The following is a 20,621-nucleotide window of genomic DNA, read 5'->3' as shown; positions in this document are numbered from 1 at the left end:
CCCTCTGCAACTTAGTGTCGTGATCCAAGAAAATGTAGGCCTCAGAGTATGTCGGTGAAAGTGACGAAGTAACGAGTATATTTCAAATCCTATCAAAGACATTTTAAATTTATGACCATTGAAATCTGAAGCCTATAAATAGGCATCTTGATCATACGAAGAACAACTTTGGCCAAACTCTTGCTCCTGAGAATATTTGAACATCCAAACCTTCAAGTCTGTTAAACTTTTTGATCAAGAAACTCGAAGCACAACACTTAAACTGTTACTCTGATCATTTAAGGATCATTTTTGTGTATGGTCAAATCTAGTTGTAAAATTTGTATCTTATCAGTCTAGGACTGAAACTGAGTTGTAACTAGGAGTTTTGACATAGGCTGTCATGTGTAAGTCCTAGTCTTGGATCGGGCTTTTGCAAATTGCTTGTAAAAGTCAAAGTCTTCTAGTGATATCCTTCCGAGGAGGAAGAAGGTGTGACTTAGGAGTGATTGAAATCTCCGAACATCCATAAATATTTTACTGTGTTTTTCATCAGTCTACTTACATACTATCAATCTTGCATACACATTTACACCAAGTGTTTAGAATCTGTATCTTGACATATTTCCGCACATATATTGTTTGTCAACTTGCATTAGACACCAAGATAAATCTGGAATTCAATCACCAAACTGATTGAATTTGCTATCAGCTCATTGGAACAGTTTTTGAGTGTATTCAATCCCCCTCTACACTCTAAACCAATCCTAACATATTTAATAGTACTTCTTGTGATGATGTCTCTATCAATCATTTGTATTTTTCTATCGCTGTTACTTTATTTTTTAGTTGGACAGAAAATTTTTATTACTAAAAATATTTACTTGCAGTAATAACAATAATTTCATCATTCTCAACTGCATTCTGGTATGCTCTCATCTTCTATTTTATGAAGTCATGATATAATTATTTAGCTCAATAGGGTCTTACACAAATTTAAATACAAAAGATTTTTTTGTATCATAATTATTTTTTTTTGGTTGAACGGACACTTTTTATTACTAAAAATCTTTACTTTCAATAATAATAATAATTTCATCATTCCCAACTGCATTCTGGTATGTTATCGTCTTTTATTTATGAAGTTATGATATAATTATTTTGCTCAATAGGACCTTACACAAATTTAAATACATAAGATTTTTTTTGAAAAAATATGTTCATTCAGTCTACAAATAAATAAAAAACAAAGTATTTTGGTGTTTCAATATTTTAGAAAACTGAATAGTATTTAATTAAAATTTTTGTGGAATTTTTTAAATATATTTGTGGAAAAATTTGTTCACTTTATCTACAAGAAAATAAAAACCAAAGTATTTTGGTATTTCAATCTTTTTGGAAACTGAATCCTTATCTAATATGCACACACTTTGTCAATTCTGACTTTATCATAATAATTGATTTTACAAAAGCATCCTCACAGGATTTATCAAGTGTGTACAAAATAAGGACAAAGTTGAAAATACACAATGAAAAACTTTGACCTTGGTTCACACCTTTTATAATAAGTATAGAAGTTATAGATTAAACAAAAAATAATTGTATATAAATATGACATACTAATTGAAAATAGTCAATTTTATGATATTATTTTGTATATTTGTAGGAAGCTATTCATTATTAGAATTTTAATATTTTTTATGGGGAAAAATCCCGGTTCAGTCATAAATGTTTGGACACATTCTCGGTTCAGTCCTAAATATTTGGACGTTCCCGGTTTGGTCCTAAATGTTTTTCAAAAGTTCTCGGTTCAGTCCTAAATATTTATACGTTTACGGTTTGGTCCTAAATGTTTCCCAAAAGTTCCCGGTTCAGTCCTAAATATTTTTACATTGCCGATTTCGTGCCAAATATTTCTCAAAAGTTCTCGATTTGATCCTTCCATCTACTCGTGTATTAAAACTAACACCGCGTAGTGTTATATCATTTATGATTGAGTTTTATATTATTTATTATATATTTAACATTAAACAAGTTGTAAATAAAACACAAATTTATTAAAGTTTTTATCCAAATTTAAATCAATTTTACACAATGTTCAAAATGAAAATATTAAATTCATGATGATACAAAATAAAAACTTAAATAAAATAAACGAAACTTGAGGAATTAAAATTTAATGATATTATTTCATATTTCTATTAATTTTGTTATATTCTCATTCATGATACTTGCACTTTTAAGAAAAAATTTGGAGGTTGGAAAAAGATATATATTTTTTTAAAACTTTTTTTATAATTTAAAAAATTAGTATTTGAGAAAAATTTACTATTAAATAAACTTAATTTCATATCACTACTTCAACGGTGGTCAAATAATTCATTATATTTTTTCAATTGTTAACCATAAGTATTCTTCTCTTGAAAAATTTGTTAAAAATTTTGAATATTTTATGAAATAAGTAATTCTAGTTATTTGCTAAAATATTTGTTTATTTGTTTGTGATTGATAATGTATTTAACTATAAGATTGAATGGTTCAATTATTTTTTTATTCTATAATTTTATTTTGCATAATTTATATTATATTTTCATTTGAAAGAAATTCTTGTTAATTTATTATTATTATTATTATTATTATTATTATTATTATTATTATTATTATTATTATTATTATTATTATTATTATTATTTTTATTTTTATTATTAGCTTCTATTTTATTTAACTTTGTCTTTTGTTTGTAATTAGTTCTTTTTATCACGCTTTGTTTGTAGATGGAAGGACCAAACTGAAAATTTTTGAAAAATATTTAGGACGAAATCTGGAACGTAAAACATTTATAACTGAACTGAAAACTTTTTAAAATATTTGGGACCAAACCGGGAACATAAAAACATTTAGGACTGAACCGGAAATTTTTGGAAAATATTTGGGACCAAATCGAAAACGTTCAAACATTTAAGACTGAACCGGAAATGTGTCCAAACATTTAGGACTGAACCGAGATTTTCCCCTTTTTTAAGTTATTTGGAACTTGAAATTTGTTTCTAAGGGTCAGTTTTGTTACATAAGCATTTTGCTTTAAAAAGTGTTGTTAAGTTGGCTTTTAAAAGTATTTTTTTAGAATTTTAATATTTTTTATGTTATTTGGAGCTTGAAATTTGTTTCTAAGGGTCAGTTTGGTTATAACATAAGAATTTTGCTTTAAAAAGTATTGTTAAGTTGGCTTTTAAAAGTACTTTTTTAAGTAAAAGCTGTAATAATTTTGTGTTTGGATAAATAGTCTATTTTTATGATATTATTTTGTATATTTGTATGAAGCTATTCATTATTAGAATTTTAATATTTTTTATGTTATTTGGAGATTGAAATTTGTTTCTAAGGGTCAGTTTGGTTATAACATAAGCATGTTGCTTTAAAAAGTATTGTTAAGTTGGCTTTTAAAAGTACTTTTTTAAGTAAAAGCCGTAATAATTTTGTGTTTGGATAAATAGATTGAAAACATTTTTTTTAGTTAAAGATATAAAAAAGAACATTTGAAAAGCTATAAATATGGGCTTTAAAAAAAATTATTTTGGCTTAAATAAGTGTTTTTAAAAGCACTGCAGATCTATCCAAATATATATGGAACAATAAAAGTACTTTTTAAAAATATATATATATATTTTCTCTTCTAAGTTCTAACTTCTGAATCCAAACATACTATTAATCTTAAACTTATGGTAATTCTCTCATTTTATTTATTGCTTGAGTTAATAAACTAAAATTAGAGTAAAAAATTAAATTAAACTCATGATAATTTCACTTAAGTTAAAAAAACTTGGTTTTTGTTTTATTTTTATTTTTTCCAAGATGAAACCAATATATTACATAAAATCGTGGCTCACAGGACATAAGTTATAACAACCAATCTGGTACATCATCATTACACCATTCTACTAAAGCCGAATGATTAAAAGCTTCTTTAGTAAGGCGATGTCCCACTCGATTCGCAGTTCTTCTCATTATTAGTTTAATGGACAGAAATTTTCCAGACTCCATCAGATCTTTGATGTTCTTTGTTAACAAACCAATACATCCTCTTCCTCATTAGCTGCCTCAGACTGCTTGTGCCGAATCCAATACATCGGGTAAATAGACGCTGCAACAAATTATGTAAGGGTTGTTGGAATAAAAAAAAGATACTAACTTTATTTTTTATTGTTTTTTTATAATGTGAGAACTCACAGCCGTTTCGGTGCGCACTGGATAAACCCCGAAAAAGTGCAACAACCATCAAACTACTAACTTTATTTTTTATTGTTGTTATATTTATGCCATTTTTATTATTAATTTATTTAATATTTTATCATTAACTATGTTATTAATATAATATTCTATTTATTTTCTACGTCTAGGAATCATTAAAAAATAATAATAATAATATTATTATTATTATTAATTTCTATTTATTTATCTATTTTCAAATTTCAAATTATATGAAAAAACTAATGAAGCGAGAGATACCTAATATTTTATCATTAACTATGTTATTAATATAATATTCTATTTATTTTCTACGTCTAGGAATCATTAAAAAATATTATTATTATTATTATTATTATTATTATTATTATTATTATTATTAATTTCTATTTATTTATCTATTTTCAAATTTCAAATTATATGAAAAAACTAATGAAGCGAGAGATACCTAATAGAAGTAATGATGCTTTAATTACTTTTTATGGTTATCATTCTTAACCCCAAAAAAAATTATTTTTTATACTATAAATTTATTTGATTTTTTATTGAAATTAAGTATAATAAAAAATAGTTTTTCGTCACACACATCGTGTGTGTGCAAATATGCTAGTTGTTGTTTTGTTGTTGTTGTTGTTGTTGTTGTTGTTATTATTATTATTATTATTATTATTATTATTATTATTATTATTGTAACGTCCCAAAATTTCTCTTGGAATGTTACTCAAACATATTGTAACGCCCGAAAATTCATTACGTAAATCCGCATACATAACTATGAGATTTAATGAATTTAAAAATTAAGAATAAGAGGTTAAATTATTTTTATGTGCTATTATGTGTATTATGTTATTTATTTGCATGTTTTAAATTTAGTATAACATTTAACCCGTTATTATGAGATTTACGAATTTATTTGAGATAGAATATTTTGCGATCGCGTAGACGGGACCGTGGACGAACGAGATAATTTTCATCGAAATTTATGTTTAATGTTTTAAGGGTCTTAAATAATTATTTTAAGACATATTTTAAATAAAATTATGAGTTTTATATATATGAATATTTAAAAGGCCACTTTTCACCAAATTAGGCCATTTTATAGACTTTTAGTGTACTTTTAAAAATAAGGCCTTATTAATTACGAAAATTAATATTTTTATGTTGAAAATTTATGTTTTAATTTTTATAATTATTGGGCTAGTGGATTTAGGCCTATTTAACTAAAATATTAAAGTCTAGCCTAAGTAGTATGCAAATATATATTGTATCTTGGCCCATTATCCTTCAATCCTTTCTTCCTCACGCCTCCATCAGATTTTCTCACGCCTCTCATCAGATTTCCAGCCTCCATTAATCACACACGCACAAACTTGCACGTGAAAGTCAGAGAGAATCGAAAGTGTGACTCCCCGTTCGTTCCGGACAACCGAATACACGATAGTATTGTAGTTTAGAGCGAATATATCGCAAAGGCACGTCTCGAATCCATTATTGAACACCATTTAGATCATATTACATTGTTTTTAAGATGAATGATCAGATTATGCATGTGTTTGTGGTTTTGAATGAATTTCTTCTCTTGTTCATGCAAATTCACGTTTTATGATGCATAGTCACGTTTTCTGCATAGCTGTTGATCTAAGGCTGTTCGAGGGGCTGACCAACGGGTTTAGGGCTGATTTATGGTCCCTAGGGTCGTTGTTGGATGGTGGTTCAGACGAGTTAGGCACTGGTTTAGGCTGGATGGGCAGGTTGAGCAGTTTCTGTGCAGCGGCTCGTTCTTGGTCCGCAGAGCGATTTAGGGTCTGTTTTTAGGTTGGTTAGAACACCAAGATTAGGGGTGATCACGGTGCGGTTTGGGCGGGTTTTTCATAAAATTCAAACCGAATTGCCATTCATGGTGCGGTTTGAAATATTTCTTAAATTGCGGTTTTTCTTTTAAAAGTAGATATGCGGTTTCGGGCGGTGTCGCGGTTTTTTCAATAAATAATAATGTCCATCAAGTTGAAAAAAATATAAGTTATGAATAAAATAAACCAAAATATTTATGTTGATATAAAAATATTAAATGAATGTCAAAGGTTTTTCAAATAAAACAATATAGTCCAAATTATACAAAAATAAAATAATAATCAAAATTTGAGTCATCTAATCACATAATTCAAAGTAAATGGCTCCACCAAAAATGATATGTACGTGCATTATATTATTATTTGATTACTTTCAACTTCCAAGCAATAACACCTGCAATATTGAAAGAAACAAATTCTTAAAAAAATATATTGTACTTCTCGGCAAGAAAAATAATAGTAAAAGTTGGATAAGAAAAAAAAATATAGTCTAAACAATTTTGTAAAGAAACAAACGTTTTAAAAAAGTATCGCTTCAATAAATGATTTTTTATCCCATAAACACTTGATCAATCCAATTCTAAAATATGAGCAAATAATCATTAGTCAATCAAACAAACACTTGAACACAAACTAAGAATATAAAAAATATAATAATATAGATGAGCAAATAAACTCATGAGCATATATAATTTAAAAAACTAATTATTTAATTATGCGGTGCGACCGGTGCGATTTTTAAATAAAATTGCCACCACACCATATTATGCGGTGCGGTTTGGACTTTTTTTTCCAACCACGGTTTCGACCATAAAATTGAATATGGCGGTGTGGTGCAGTTCGATTCGGTCGGTTTAAACGGTTTTTGATTAAATTTGATTAACCCTACCCAAGACCATGGGGAAGGTCCTCACGGTGGTTCTCTGGACGGTGGTGGCCGGAGCTGGGCGGCCGAACGGCCTGAAGTGGCGAGTCGTGTTCTGCGCGCGAGCAGAAACTAGGGTTAGATTGTTTTGGTTTGTTCTCCTTCTGCAGGTCTCGGTTTGAGGTCAAATTTGTTGGGTTAGAACCGTCTGGATGTTGGCTAATTAGGGGCGGTGGTTTCACGGCCAAAGGCGGCCGGAGAAGGCAGCACAAACAGATTTGCTGCAACTGCTCAGGGTCGCCGCGAGTTGGGCATAGGGAGAGCGGGCCGGACTCGGGTTTTTGGGTCCGGGTCAGGTCTAAAATATAATGGGTCAAGTTAGTTTGGTCCGGGTCCGGGTTATATTAGTTGGGCTCGGGTATTTTTATTTTAAATTAAATAAGAGATTAAGTTAGTTAATAATAAATGGGTTTGGGTTTGGTTTAATTAATTAATTGGACTATTTTAATTGTAAATATGAGCTTAATTAATTAATGAAGTGAGCCCACTAATTTGTCATGGGCCGTGCGATCCATGAAAATTATTGGGCCAAGTTGTGTCAGATAATTTAATGGGCTAATTAATAATTATTAGATTAATTTTGAGTTAACTAATTAAATGGACTTAAATAATGTTTTTAGTGAGCTCAATAGTTTTTCATGGGCTTGGGGGTCCATGAGAATTAATGGGCCAAGTCTTATTGGGCTAAAGGTTTAATAGGCCAATGTAAGAATTTATGAGTCTAAGTTTAGTGGTCAGCAGCTCGAACAAGTTCTTGGAAAAATAAAAGGTCCGTAAATATATATTTAATTTATGCATGCATTTTTATTAGATATATAAGTATGATTTTTAAGAAAATGAATTAAATATATATTTACGGACAAATTTTCATGAAATAAAAAAATAATGAGAATTTTTTTAAGTTCATGCATCATGTTAGAATTTTTATGTTAATTTTAAGGGCATGTTAAGAAAAATAATGTTTTTTTATGGAAGTTTAAGTGAAGGTGGAAAGTGATGTGGTTGGAGGTCGGGATACCTAGGCCCGGTGACCTTCCTGATAATGTTTATATTATAATGAGCTTATGAATCCAACATCTGAGTGTTGGTGAAGTGGCAACACAGAGATGGAAACCCCACCGCCACGTACGTTGGTTTTTATGATTGATCAATCGTTAAGTATGAGGCCACCGACATAGATACTACCTGTAGAGAATTAAGAATTTAAGACATGTCATTTTATGAAATGTATTAAGTATAATGTTTATGATAAAGTATAATGATGATGTTTATGATTAAACGATATATGTTTATATGCATATGTTTTTAAGATCATGAATGTATAAGTATATTCACGATATTTTATATGATGTGTTCTTGTGTGTGGTTTCATGTTGTTACATAAGAATAGAACGTGCTAAGCCTCTAGGCTCATTAGATTTAAATGGTGCAGATGAGCCTAAGTTCATTGAAGAAAATGTGGTTCTGACTGGCCACGATGACGTATGAGAGTCCATGACAGCAGCTAGTACCCGTGACCATAGCTTAAATTGAGTTATTGTTATTATGGGATTATTTTCCGCACATGTTAGAATTTATTCATGTTTTAATTTTTATGATTTGCATGAGTATGGAATATTTTAAGTATGCTTGGATATTTGGATCTTACGAATTTATGTTTAAGTTTGCATGAGATTTACGTATTTATTCTCTAGTTTGCATGAATTTGTTGAAAAAATTTTATTTAAGTATTCAGTTACGTTGTGGGGATTTTTATGCATTTGATTTTATCATGATTTAGTAATATTATTTTAAAGTAATATTAATTTTATTTTAATTGCATGTAATATACTTATCTATTTATATAGTGTATATTAAGTTATGTAAAATTATTTTAAGTATGATATATATATATATATATAGATATATATATAGTAATATTATTTTAAAGTAAAGAAATAGAATAAAGTATATATATTAAAATTAAATAAATTTTCAGTAGTAGTTTTTGGGTCGTTTCATATACATTCTCACTTAAAATCATTATGGAAGAATTTGCGGAAAATAAAATTTCTTCGTAAAATAAAATAAATTAAAAGTGCAACATAAATAACGAAAAATAAATTCTTCAAACTTTTCCAATCATGGCCATCAAAAGAAAATGTTGAAACTTGTTTTTTATCTCATCAAAACAAAATATTGTGCATAATAAAACAGTTTTCATAACAAGACACTCATGCATCTCTCGCCGACCCGACCGTCTGCTCGTCTTCATGCCCCGACTCCATACTCATCAATAAATTCATCGATAGCATCATTACCTACATCATTCAAGTATAGTGAGTCTAAAGACTCAGCAAGAAAATGCATATATAACTCATATGGAAAAACTTGGAACTCAATGCAGGGCCATAAATAAACGTAACATAAAAACTCATCATTTTCATGTGACGAAGTACATGTAATTGTGGTAATCATATCATATGAGCACATGGGGATCCCGTGATCACGGTCGTTGAACATCTAGCATATAGATGTACCATCCCTACTATCCTTGACCAATATACGCATCGAATATCGTCCATACTGGCCTTAGCTAATAGGCGCACCATCTCTGTACCGTCCATACTAGTCTTGGCCAATATGCGCTCTTTCATACCGTTCATACTGTCCTTGGCCAATATGCGCTCTTTCATACCGTCCATATTGCCTTGACTAGTATGCGTACCATCTATTTCTTTATCGTCCATATTGGTTTTGGTTGATATGCGCAAAGAAAACTGTCCATACCAACTTTAACCAATATGTGTATTATAAGGCTCGAGATTATTTGATTTAATCTGAGATTATTTAATTTTAATTCGAGAATATTTAATATAAAATTTTTTGAAGTTTAGATTTAAATTCTAATATTCTTAAATTATTTAGGATTGAAATTGAATTAAAAAGAAGTTTTGAGGGCTGATTTGCAAATAGTAAAGATTTGAAGGGCCAAAGTACAAATTCTGCATGTAGTGGAGGACACTTGGACTTCATATGTGTATATACGTGTATATTCATGTTTTTATTTAGAATTTCAACAGCAAAACCGAGACCAACTTCAGAATTCAGATTTCCTTATTCAAATTTCAGCTTCAATCTCTCATAGTTCAAGATTCGGCCAACCGAATTTAATTTCGAGCATAATTCTGGAATTCTTGTGACGATAGCTTCGATTTGGTGTAAGTTTTTTATGTTTCCAGGATGGTTCAAAATTGGAAAGTTGGGAAAAATCATAATTGATTATATCTTGAGTTTCTTGACGTTTTATGTATTCCGATATCGAAATCGGATCGAGGATTGGATGGTATATGAATGTATGATTATTTTCACAAGCATGTTCGATATTCATAGCTGTTGACGTGCTGATATATGATGTGTTCTTGTTGGTTTAAGATGTATATGAAGTTGTATGAATGATAGATTGATTAGAATTCTGTTTCGGTTACCGATTTTGTATCGCTACGTCATCGGATTATGAATTGAGATTATTTTGGTGTCTTGTGATTGAGTTGGATTTGAAGTAAGTTATTGCTGATACATGTAGCTTGAATATACTTCATTTCAGATTTGATAAGAGTTTGATCGACTCGAGAAGTCCGCTTTCAAATCGAAGAAGATTAGAGCAAGGTTTGACGTCGTTTTAGTTGAAGATGGAATGATGAAGTTGAGCAGATTTTTATATAAGTTTGTTATGTTGTTTATTCAGATTTTAAGCATCTTCAAACTCAAGAAATCAGAAGGTATAAAACGACATCGATTGAAAGGGATATGATACTCAAGATCGATGAATTATTGAGTATTCCCGAAGAAAATCACATACTTGTTGTTTATATGTTCTTGCTTTAGAACTAGAGTTGTTGATCCATTACATGTAGTGGATCTTTGATTGTATTGTTTGTCTGTGACGTCGTATCGGAGATGAAATACCGAGAATGGATCCATCCAAGGTTCAGATGTGAATCTTGAGAACTTGAGCGGCTTTAAATCTCTATCCAAGATTAGGTACGAGTCTTGAGGCCTGGAGAGGCTTTAAATCTCAAAACCTAAGGTTGTATACGAATCTTGAGGCCTAGAGCGGCTTTAAATCTCAATGAATGAAGTTTGTTTACATTATGCAATTTACTTCTTATATCTTGAAGTTGATATTTGATTATCTTGCTTGTATATGTCTTTTATACTGAGAATCCTATTCACACTGGATGTTCCGGCTATTGTTTTGTTTGTATGTGTGCATGACAATAGGGGGGGCTGGAACGGGCCAAAGACAACCTTGAGAGAAGATGATCACGAGAATTAGCACGTGGTGACTCGGGTGTAGATGTTTAGTTGCTGTCATATAAAACAATTTTGGGATATGTATCTTATGTTTAGAGATTGTATGAACTTAGTAAACTTGAACTTGTATTACCTTTTGGAGGAAAGAATGGAGCAATGCATGTGTGGATTATGTTTTGATGTTATTTCCTTCTTTTGGTTATACTTTGAGTTGTTGTAGGTGATTCCCATCAGTTTTCCCTATATTTGACAGCAAAAGCAGATTTATGGACGTTCGGACAGAGCTCAGCTCGCTCGAGCTAGCCAGAAGGGGCTGGACCCGAGCCCTGCTCGCTCGAGCGCACCTGAGGCTCGCTCTAGTAAGCAGCCTGTTTAAAAAAAAAATTTGTGTTCTTAATTCATTTGAGCTTGAATTATTTTTTATCATTATTTATTGGCCCTAAGAATTGATTAGCAACCCGAATCCCTACATGTATCTTCATTCTTTCATATTCATAAACTTTTATAGAACGATGTCGTGCATGCATAAACCAATGAGAGAACCATTCGTGCATAAAATCTTCCTAACATTTTATGATTTTCATGGAAAAATAGTGTTCATGAAGATTGAAAACATAAACATGCATTACATGGTATAATCAGTTCACGTGAGTCGTTCCGTCCGTCCCGAACATCGAAAACTTGAAAATTTTTCATAAACATTCTTAAAAATACTTAAAATACATTAAAATACCATGAACAAAATTTTTAGGACCCAAAAACCACAAAAAATCAGTCCCTTTTTCGAACCACCCGCGCAGGGGCGCCACTCTTGCGCTGCAGCGGCGCGGGGTGCAGGCAACAAAAAATCTGATTTCTTAACTCCAAAGCATCTAAATCTCAATAAACTTGTACCGAAACATCAGGAACGCATCAAGTTTCACAATTATACAACATAGTCATAAAATTTACAAGAAACATGCATAACTCATCAAAAATCACATAGGGTTTACCTTTGAAAATACATATATTTTTGAATGGATTTCAAAACAGTAAAAACTTTCCTGAATCGATTGCTTGGATTTAACCTGAACGGGAGAACGATCTAGCCTCGACACGAAGAACCCTAGCCTTGGATGCAGCGTTTGAACGAGAGAGATTTTGGGAGGAGAGAAGCGTTCCAAATGAGAATAAAGAAAATAATTTGAATGCTTAATATTTTGTGACTAATGGACTTCAACTAATCGGCCCGTTAGTGACAAATAAAAGTTTTAAAACATTAACTCTCCCAATTAATAAAATACATTGTATCAACTTAATAATTTAAACATAAAATATTTTTCTTAACTCGCTTCGAAGGTTAGCCTCGTCTCTACGGTCCAAAATTAAATATCAAACCTGAAAACTTTAAAATAACATCACATCATATAAAATTTCAGGCATTAAATATAATCACATAATTAAACACAAAAAATTAAATTTTCTTAACTAACATGCATTAAATCATATAAACAATTAATTTATCGTGATTAAGCTAGTGGACTTTTGGACCCTACAATAGTTTGAGACACGTAGAAAAACCGCTTGTCACCATCTTTTGTTTCCCCTCCTTCACTTTTTCTATTATCCATAATTACATTTTCTACCCACAAACCCACTAAAAAGCTCCCACTCAATCCAACTTTCACATGAAAAAAACTCATCTTTTAACACACGCGAATCGTGTACATTTTTCGCTAGTTTATATAAAGGTTGAGACCCATATACAAACTACTTTGGTCTGTTTGATGACACCAATATAAATTTACAATTTTAACCCTCAAACATACATTATACTTCATATAAATTATTGGGTAAAATGATAAAAACACACAATTTATTTTCTCACTCTCACTATCAAAAACACCCACTATCTATGTCTTGCTAAAATCAAAGATCAATTTCAATTAATTTCATTATACTTTTCTTTAATATCAACATATTATTTGTAAATTATTAAAATTTCATACTTATTATAATTTTAACTAGATATTAAATTATGTAACATATTAATTTGCAAATTATTAAAGTTTCATATTTATTATAATTTTAATTATGATATTAAATTATTTGCATATACGCAGATTGTGTACATTGAATGTTGGTTATTATTATTATTATTATATTTAAAAGTGTCGAAGGAGCCACAGTGCTATCTATTATTCCTAGGTTAGGGTTAAGGGTTTTTGAATTCCGTCGAAGCTCATTATGCCCAGATATAGAAGCCGTAGTCGCAGCCCCGTGAGGCGAAGCAAGCACTATGACGACCCACGTGACCGCCGCCGCGAGAGACACTCGCCCGCACCTTCTGGTCTCCTTGTTCGAAACATCTCTCTCAGTGCGAGGTTATTATTTTCATTCCTACGCTCTGCGAATTTGTGCTGTATGAAGATTGCTATTTTTTTTTGCATTTTTTTGTAAAATGTTTGTGTCATTTGTTAAAAAATTGGAATTTCGTGTTGGAATTGCTCTGTTCTGATTCTTCCAGATGTCCTGGAACGCCTCGAAAACTTTCATGAAATATAGGTGTTCTAAATGTGAATGGGTTCTCAATTTGTTGTTTGGTAACTAATCAATCAATTGGATATTTATCAACAAAATTATTTTTGTGGTGTAATTATGAGACGTGTGTTCGTTGTCATGGTTGAGTTATACAGGGTGTTCAATCCTCTTTTTACACAATTTTCGGGCTTGCATTAAAAAAAAAAAGGGATTGCTTTCAATTTGGTGTCCAATGCTGCATCTGTAAAATATATTATCTGTTGTACTTGTTCCTTTAGTAGAGGAATATAGGAGTTGCATTAGATTCGTCTCTGTCAGCCAGGTGAAGCAAACGGTGCAATTTGTTATTGAACTTTTCAATTCTCTAGCTTCCATAGTAAGCTTATTATTTTACAAAAGTCTGCCAAATCCGGTTGCTCTTCATTTTTTTCATTTCATATATCTGCTGCATCTGTGAAAAGTGGAGAATCATCTTAATTTACATATTGGCAGGCAAGAGGACCTCAGGGTTCCTTTTGAACGATACGGCCAGATAAAAGATGTCTACTTACCCAAAAATTATTACACTGGGTATGCTTTCATCTGTTGATGGCTTTATATGCTTCAGTCATCTCATCCCCTAACCTTTCTGTTTTCCTCAAATACCATGTAACACTCTTCTGCAAACATTTTTAATAAAAATGCAGGGAGCCACGTGGTTTCGGATTTGTTAAGTTCCGTTATCCTGAAGATGCAGCTGAAGCAAAGAGCCAATTGAACCACACACTTATCGGTGGACGTGAAATAAGAATTGTTTTTGCTGAAGAGAACAGGAAAACTCCTCAAGAAATGCGTAGGGTTTCACGAGTAAGGTTTGTGTCCATGTCCACGTTTACTTTGTGACTTTGTGTATGGACATATGGTTGCTCCGTTTTCCTATATTCAGATATGTGCTTATTGATTGCTAAGTATTTTTACTTTTATCTTCTGTTGCAGCTCTCGGGGAAGTTACCGGAGGCGGAGTCCATCACGGTCCCCTAGACGGCGATACCACTGTTAGTAGAATTTATACTCTGCTCAGTATTCGTTTTACTCCAAAATTCTTTAACATGTGCAAATTATCTATGTGATTAAATTCTGATTGGACAGACTATCTAGGAATACAAAGAAAGAAAGAAAAATTAATATTCTCTTATGATATTGTTATCCTGCTGAAAGATTTATGTTTCATGTATGGCAGCTGAGTCACGCTCCCCTTCTCCAGGACACCGTGAATCAAGGTCTGCTTTATACTACTTTGATGTTATTTTTTCATCTGGTTTTTTACTTTCAACTTCTTTCATGTCTCGTGCTGACTTTCTAGGTTTCGAAAATCTTTACAACAATCTTCTCTGTCTTTATCTTGATCTTGAGTTTTAAAACGTCTGATGGTTGCACACGATGGCAGATAAAATCAAAATTATTTTTGTCCTGACATATTAGCTTATTATTATATCGTGGATCAGTCCATTGCCATTCACTTTTTTTTTTTTTTTTAAATGTCATTCAGTTGGATGGTTATATTTTCTTGTCAAATCACGAGGCCTAAGAAGAAACTAGTATGCACTAAAACCTGCTTAATATTCCTTAGTATTTCATTTGTGTGATGAGTCAAGCTACTGTAATCCCTTGCTTATATCCTTTATAGTTGGGAATGGGAATAAAATTACGAGTTTATCTGGAGATTTTGTGAATGGTATGACATTTATCATATTCTTCTACTTGCAGGAAGGTGTTAAAAAGTTTGTTTGTTTTGTTTTGTTTTGTTTTGTTTTGTTTTGTTTTTTTTTTCTTTTATTTAAATTTATTTATCAATTTGTTTGTTTTACATTTCTTTTTATCTTTTGATGATTAACCTGTAAATAGTATGCAGGAGCTATAGCGTTCAAAACTATATTAGTGCAGTAATACAGGAACATAAGCTACAGCTTTTTAAAAAAAAATATATATATATATATATATATATATATATATATATATAATTCTATGCAAAACTTGATATTAAATTATTAGTTCTTTTACCTGGTTGGAAATTGATCCGGGATCTTTCACTCTTCATTTTCTTGAGATTACTTTTAAATTATCTCAAGCATCTGATGGATGACTTCTGGTAGAATTGAATGACGTGCTGATGGCCTTATCTATGCAGATCTAAATTGACAAAGAGAGACATAAAGAACTCAAGACTAATAAAGGGAAATGAGAAAGGGATGAAAAGTCATAGACTACTTGCTTTATATTTTTGTCAATGCCTTCCAAAATCATCATGGATAAATTTCAATTTGAAGAAATATTGTTTTATTTCACTTTTCAGCTTGTAAGGTTTCTGCCTTACATTGGACAACAAAATGACTTGGTATGGAGGTGTCATTGTGATTACAAGGAAAACAAAACTTTTATTTATTTCTGTTAGCTTTTAGTTTGATATCTATGTTGCATAATATCCAGTTAAAGAAAGAACATAGAGCATATAGTTGGCCAAAGAAAGAAATCATCTTCAAAGAAGCAAAGCCTTTCAAAGTTATTACTGATTGAGATGATGTGAAAATGGCCAAGAAAAGATAGTGTGAGGTTTCTAATTGTTGGGCGCAAAGACAGCTTTGAAGTTTTGAGATGCTGATGATGTACCTGTATACTGCTATAAAGCCTTAAACAGTGTGTGGATCAAAATATCCTTGTTTTTCCGTGAAAAAGTTGCAGGTAAAAGAGTAATGCTCAAGTCACTAGATATTTCAAGGGAGATTCTCGTCTTGGTGCCAAGAATATTTTATTGTTGTTAAATTTTTTTACTTGCGATTTTGTTTCCAAGTGGATTTTGGGGGTTCTGAAATGCTTTTCTGGGAAAGCATTCCTTTTTATTAGAATTTGGTATTTCTAGGCTATTAGCTAGTTTGATGTTTTTACTATTTATATTGTGCAGTGAGAAAATTGCAGCAACTGATTTTATTTTATGTATTGGCAGGGGCCATGGAGCTAGGGATGATTACTTATCACCCCGCAGATCAAGATCTATTCCTAGATCGGTTTCTCCCGGGAATGATAGAGATCACAAGTATCATGAGAGATCTCCTCGACATTACAGATCTGTCTCTCGTTCTCCTTCTCCACTTGATGAGAAAAATCACAGGTCAAGTCGCCCATCCTTGAGTCCTGCAGGAAATGGTCGGATTGGTTATGCACCAGCTGGCACATCCCAGAGTCCTAGAAGGAACTCCAGAAGTCCAGCCAGGTCTCATTCTCTCGATCCCACAGCTCTTTATCGCGATAAATTTTCTAACTCTCAGAAACATTTCATAATGTTCCTAACTATTTTTTTGGGCCGGTTTGTATTAGAGTTATTCTACTGCATTCCATGCTGCTGCTCTCATTGGCGACAATTTTCTCATTTTAATGTATGTTACATATCCTGCTGTTCAGCAGGAACTGATTGCTATTTTTCTTACGTGCAGTCCTCGTTGAAGGTCCTTGTTTGTTCTGTTCTGGGCCGTTTGAAGTGCACTCGCAAGTGTTGTGTGAAACATCATCTTCAAAATGTGAGTAGCGTATATGGTGAACCGTGTAATTTTTGCTACTTCAATACATCTATGTTTGATGTAATCATCAGGTGATAGTATTGGATTGCAGCATGTAATGTTTGTGATTGTTTTTCTTTGAGTATTACCAACTGTCCCAAACTTTGAAGCTTATCTATTTCGCTAGTTATTCTGCTATATTTAGTGTTTGTACTTTTCAGCAAAATTTCACAAATTTCAAAATTTTGTTAAGAAAAAGCCGAGAAGTGCATCTTAAAAGCTCTTTCAAACTTTTTTCTAAGAGAATTGTGGTTGCTTAACCTGAAAAGTTGCGATTACAAGAGAAGTTATAATATGAAAAAGAAGCCTCTATATTTGGGCAGGTGCTCCTATTTAAAGGAATGTCCCCTAAATTTTCTATATTTTCCTTTTTTGAAAAAATAAACATATATCTTTATGTTTCATCATAATGGACTTGCCAATGGGCATGGTTTATCAAATTATATATATGAACCCAGATTAAACAATATTTAAGACTGAAGTTTTCGTGTGTAACGAATTGGGTGTTTTTAAATGGAGTTATGTTATATGTGCATAAACGATTATACGTTGTTTTTTAAATTAAAAAATTATCTTGAAATTACAAAAATATATCGAATGTATTAACGAAAAAATATCTTTTATTGGGATATTGTTTTGGAAATTACAAAATTTTCTGTAGTGCATAACAAAAAAATCTCTTTTATTGGGATAATTTTGAAACTTTTGTAGTTTCAAATACGTGTAATCGTGACCTTAAAAAAAAGTGTAAGCGGATATGTTTTGTACAATCTAAATGAAGTTATTAACAGCCTATGTATGATAGAAAATGCAATAACAATAGCATTCCAAGATCATGATTGGAAACTTAATTTGTTAGAACTAATAAATTTAATCTCTTCAACTCAATGTTATTGGATTAGGAAACATATATAAGATTCACATGAAAAGCTAGTGAGATCCAAATCCATACTTCTATTAATTCTATGCATAGGCAATTACGAATGCCAGGAAGTGAATGAAATAAGCAATTACTAATGTGAGGAAGAAAATGGAATGAAACGAGTATGCATACAGCTTCAATCTGTGTGTGAAACAAATCACTCATATACATTAGACTTGAAACTAGAAGAAAGCTTATTATCTTTTCAGGTAAAACAGTTCAAATGTATTTCCATGAAAGGAAATCTCAGACGAAACCCCAGATTCCATGATAAAAACACCCTTCGTAGTTGGCTAGGACGAGCCATATTCCTCGGATCATCAATGCTCACTTTAATTATCTCGTGCATCGGACTGCACGCTTTCAGCAAATGAACAAAAGAAATGATGAAAAGACCATAGAAGAATAATGCCGTGGCATCATCAAATCAGTTCGCACAACATCCATCAATTGCGCGAAAATCCAGATAAGGTACGAAAATAAAATTCCGTTTTACCAATAGGCGGCAGCTAGTTTTTACCATATCAATGACATATAGGAAACATATGCCCAACGTGTCTCAAGATTGATTGCCTACTCCATACATCCCTTCAAAGGAGCTAATTACTAAATACTTCTAGATGAAGGATTTTCAGTGCGCCCAAAGGACAGTCATTTAAAGTCATTAGTACCAAAATACACCATAGAGACCAAACCAAACTTATTTAGGTGAGCCTGATAACCAGATTCAGATGTGTTTCTTACAGAACTCGTTAACTAATATTCAGAACTTCTCGTACTAATGCAAACTCCAGTAACTTCAAGAACTCATCAACTTATATTAAGAACTTCTTTTACTGATGTACTCAAATAATTTCAAGAATGGGATATTGGTGGACAGGACCTTTGAAACTGGTGCTAGGAGCTTTTCTTGGCTTCTTTATCATGTTCTCTCCAGGGATTGAGGGCATCTCTGATGGCCTGAGCTTCAGGGGTACTGTCCCAAGACCTCTTCTCCGCTTCCAAAACTGTTACTTTATCATCTGCAGTTATCCACAGAGAATCAGGAAATCAAACAAAGTGGTGCATCTCAGTGATAGACCTGACCAAACAAATTAACACGAATCCGAACTTGACAATTCACCTCAAGAATCATTTTGCAATTTCAATAATCCAAGTCCTTCACAGCGAAAACAAGAAGACGGTAGTTTAAAAGAATGACACCCAATAATACTCATATATATCATAAGATAGGCTCACAGCTGTCATCGAATAAAAACGTTAGATCTACCCCATGCCCAGAAGGAACTCCATATGCATCACCCAATTCTATAAGTAGAAAAATAGTAATGTAAGGTATGATATTGTGAACCCCTGATTACGAAAACAAGCACAAACTTGGACACAACAATTAAGCCATATCTTCTAGTACAAACCTCGCCAACGAAAATGGGCTCGGGTATCAATATTCAAAGAGAATTTTCTCAACAGACCAACATGGGGTGAGCAAAATCAACAATAGTTGTAACAAGCTATCCTCATATACACACAATCCTTGTTTCACCTAGGTTAAAATCATGATACGTGGGTAAAGAACAAAATCAACAACTGAAAAATGGAAATCTGAAGAGAAAAAAAGGAGGGTTCTCACACAGAAACCAGTTTTGATCATGAAGTACTCCATTGAACCTCCAATCATGGCCGAAACAATCGAGATCTTCAAATACCAGTCCACAAACTTCATCTCTTTTACTCTTCCACCAAGCTCTATAGAATGGGGCCCAGACAGGGAAAATTGGGAAAAATGGAGTGGTTTATGATTCATTTAAGAAAAAGGATTGCTTTATAAATTTACCATTTTGTCCTATAGTTTAACTATTATTATATATTTTAACATTTTTTTTAAATTTTAAATTATTTTCCCATCGTTTTCCTTTCTCTCTCTTCTTTTTTTTTCTCCTCAATTGCGGTCTGACCAAACATATATTTGAGTCTGACAAATTTACAAGTTCTTGAGTCTGACCATTGCGAAAACGTTAGGTCTTGGTCACACCACAAACACAAGTGTTTGGGTCTGACCAAAATTACCTGTGCTTGTGGTTTGACCAAGATCCAACTTTTTCGCAGCGTGCGGCGCGCTGCGGAAATAAACTTTATGCAACGCAAACAAGTGTTTGGTTTGACCAAAATTTGTCAGACCCAAACATTTGGTCTAGTGGTCTGGCTAGACACAATGTTTTCGCAGCGCGCCACGCGCTGCAAAAATCAACATATCCTAAAGCGCGCCGCGGAAAATACAAGGTTAGAAAAATCAG

At 32.0% G+C, this 20,621-nt stretch overlaps 2 protein-coding genes across 4 annotated transcripts; one reads left to right on the top strand and one right to left on the bottom strand.

Annotated features, from left to right (window-relative positions):
• Positions 1-13,476: 13,476 nt before the first annotated feature.
• On the top strand, positions 13,477-17,321 carry LOC140873510 (serine/arginine-rich SC35-like splicing factor SCL28). Of its 3 annotated transcripts, XR_012148063.1 has the most exons (8): positions 13,477-13,658; positions 14,308-14,385; positions 14,502-14,666; positions 14,791-14,849; positions 15,035-15,074; positions 15,983-16,189; positions 16,282-16,533; positions 16,796-16,885. XR_012148063.1 is itself a non-coding variant. In XM_073276668.1 (7 exons), the coding sequence occupies exons 1-7, from the start codon at positions 13,522-13,524 to the stop codon at positions 17,290-17,292; spliced, it is 756 nt and encodes a 251-aa protein (XP_073132769.1). In that variant the 5' UTR covers positions 13,477-13,521; the 3' UTR covers positions 17,293-17,321. The 3 variants fall into 3 exon arrangements, 1 of the variants encoding a protein (XP_073132769.1); XR_012148062.1 differs by having other exon boundaries at positions 15,983-16,533; XM_073276668.1 differs by lacking the exons at positions 15,983-16,189; positions 16,282-16,533 and adding an exon at positions 17,283-17,321 and having other exon boundaries at positions 16,796-17,062.
• A 1,024-nt stretch (positions 17,322-18,345) lies between these two features.
• LOC140873525 (uncharacterized) lies at positions 18,346-20,131 on the bottom strand. The gene is made up of 2 exons (XM_073276694.1): positions 19,960-20,131; positions 18,346-19,349 (listed from the first exon to the last, which is right to left on the bottom strand). The coding sequence occupies exons 1-2, from the start codon at positions 20,129-20,131 to the stop codon at positions 19,225-19,227; spliced, it is 297 nt and encodes a 98-aa protein (XP_073132795.1). The 3' UTR covers positions 18,346-19,224.
• Between the last annotated feature and the right edge of the window lie 490 nt (positions 20,132-20,621).

This window comes from Henckelia pumila, unplaced genomic scaffold (genome assembly GCF_033568475.1).
Source record: "Henckelia pumila isolate YLH828 unplaced genomic scaffold, ASM3356847v2 CTG_627:::fragment_1, whole genome shotgun sequence".
NCBI classification, from domain to species: Eukaryota; Viridiplantae; Streptophyta; class Magnoliopsida; order Lamiales; family Gesneriaceae; genus Henckelia; species Henckelia pumila.
This window is presented reverse-complemented; position numbering and strand designations above follow the sequence as displayed.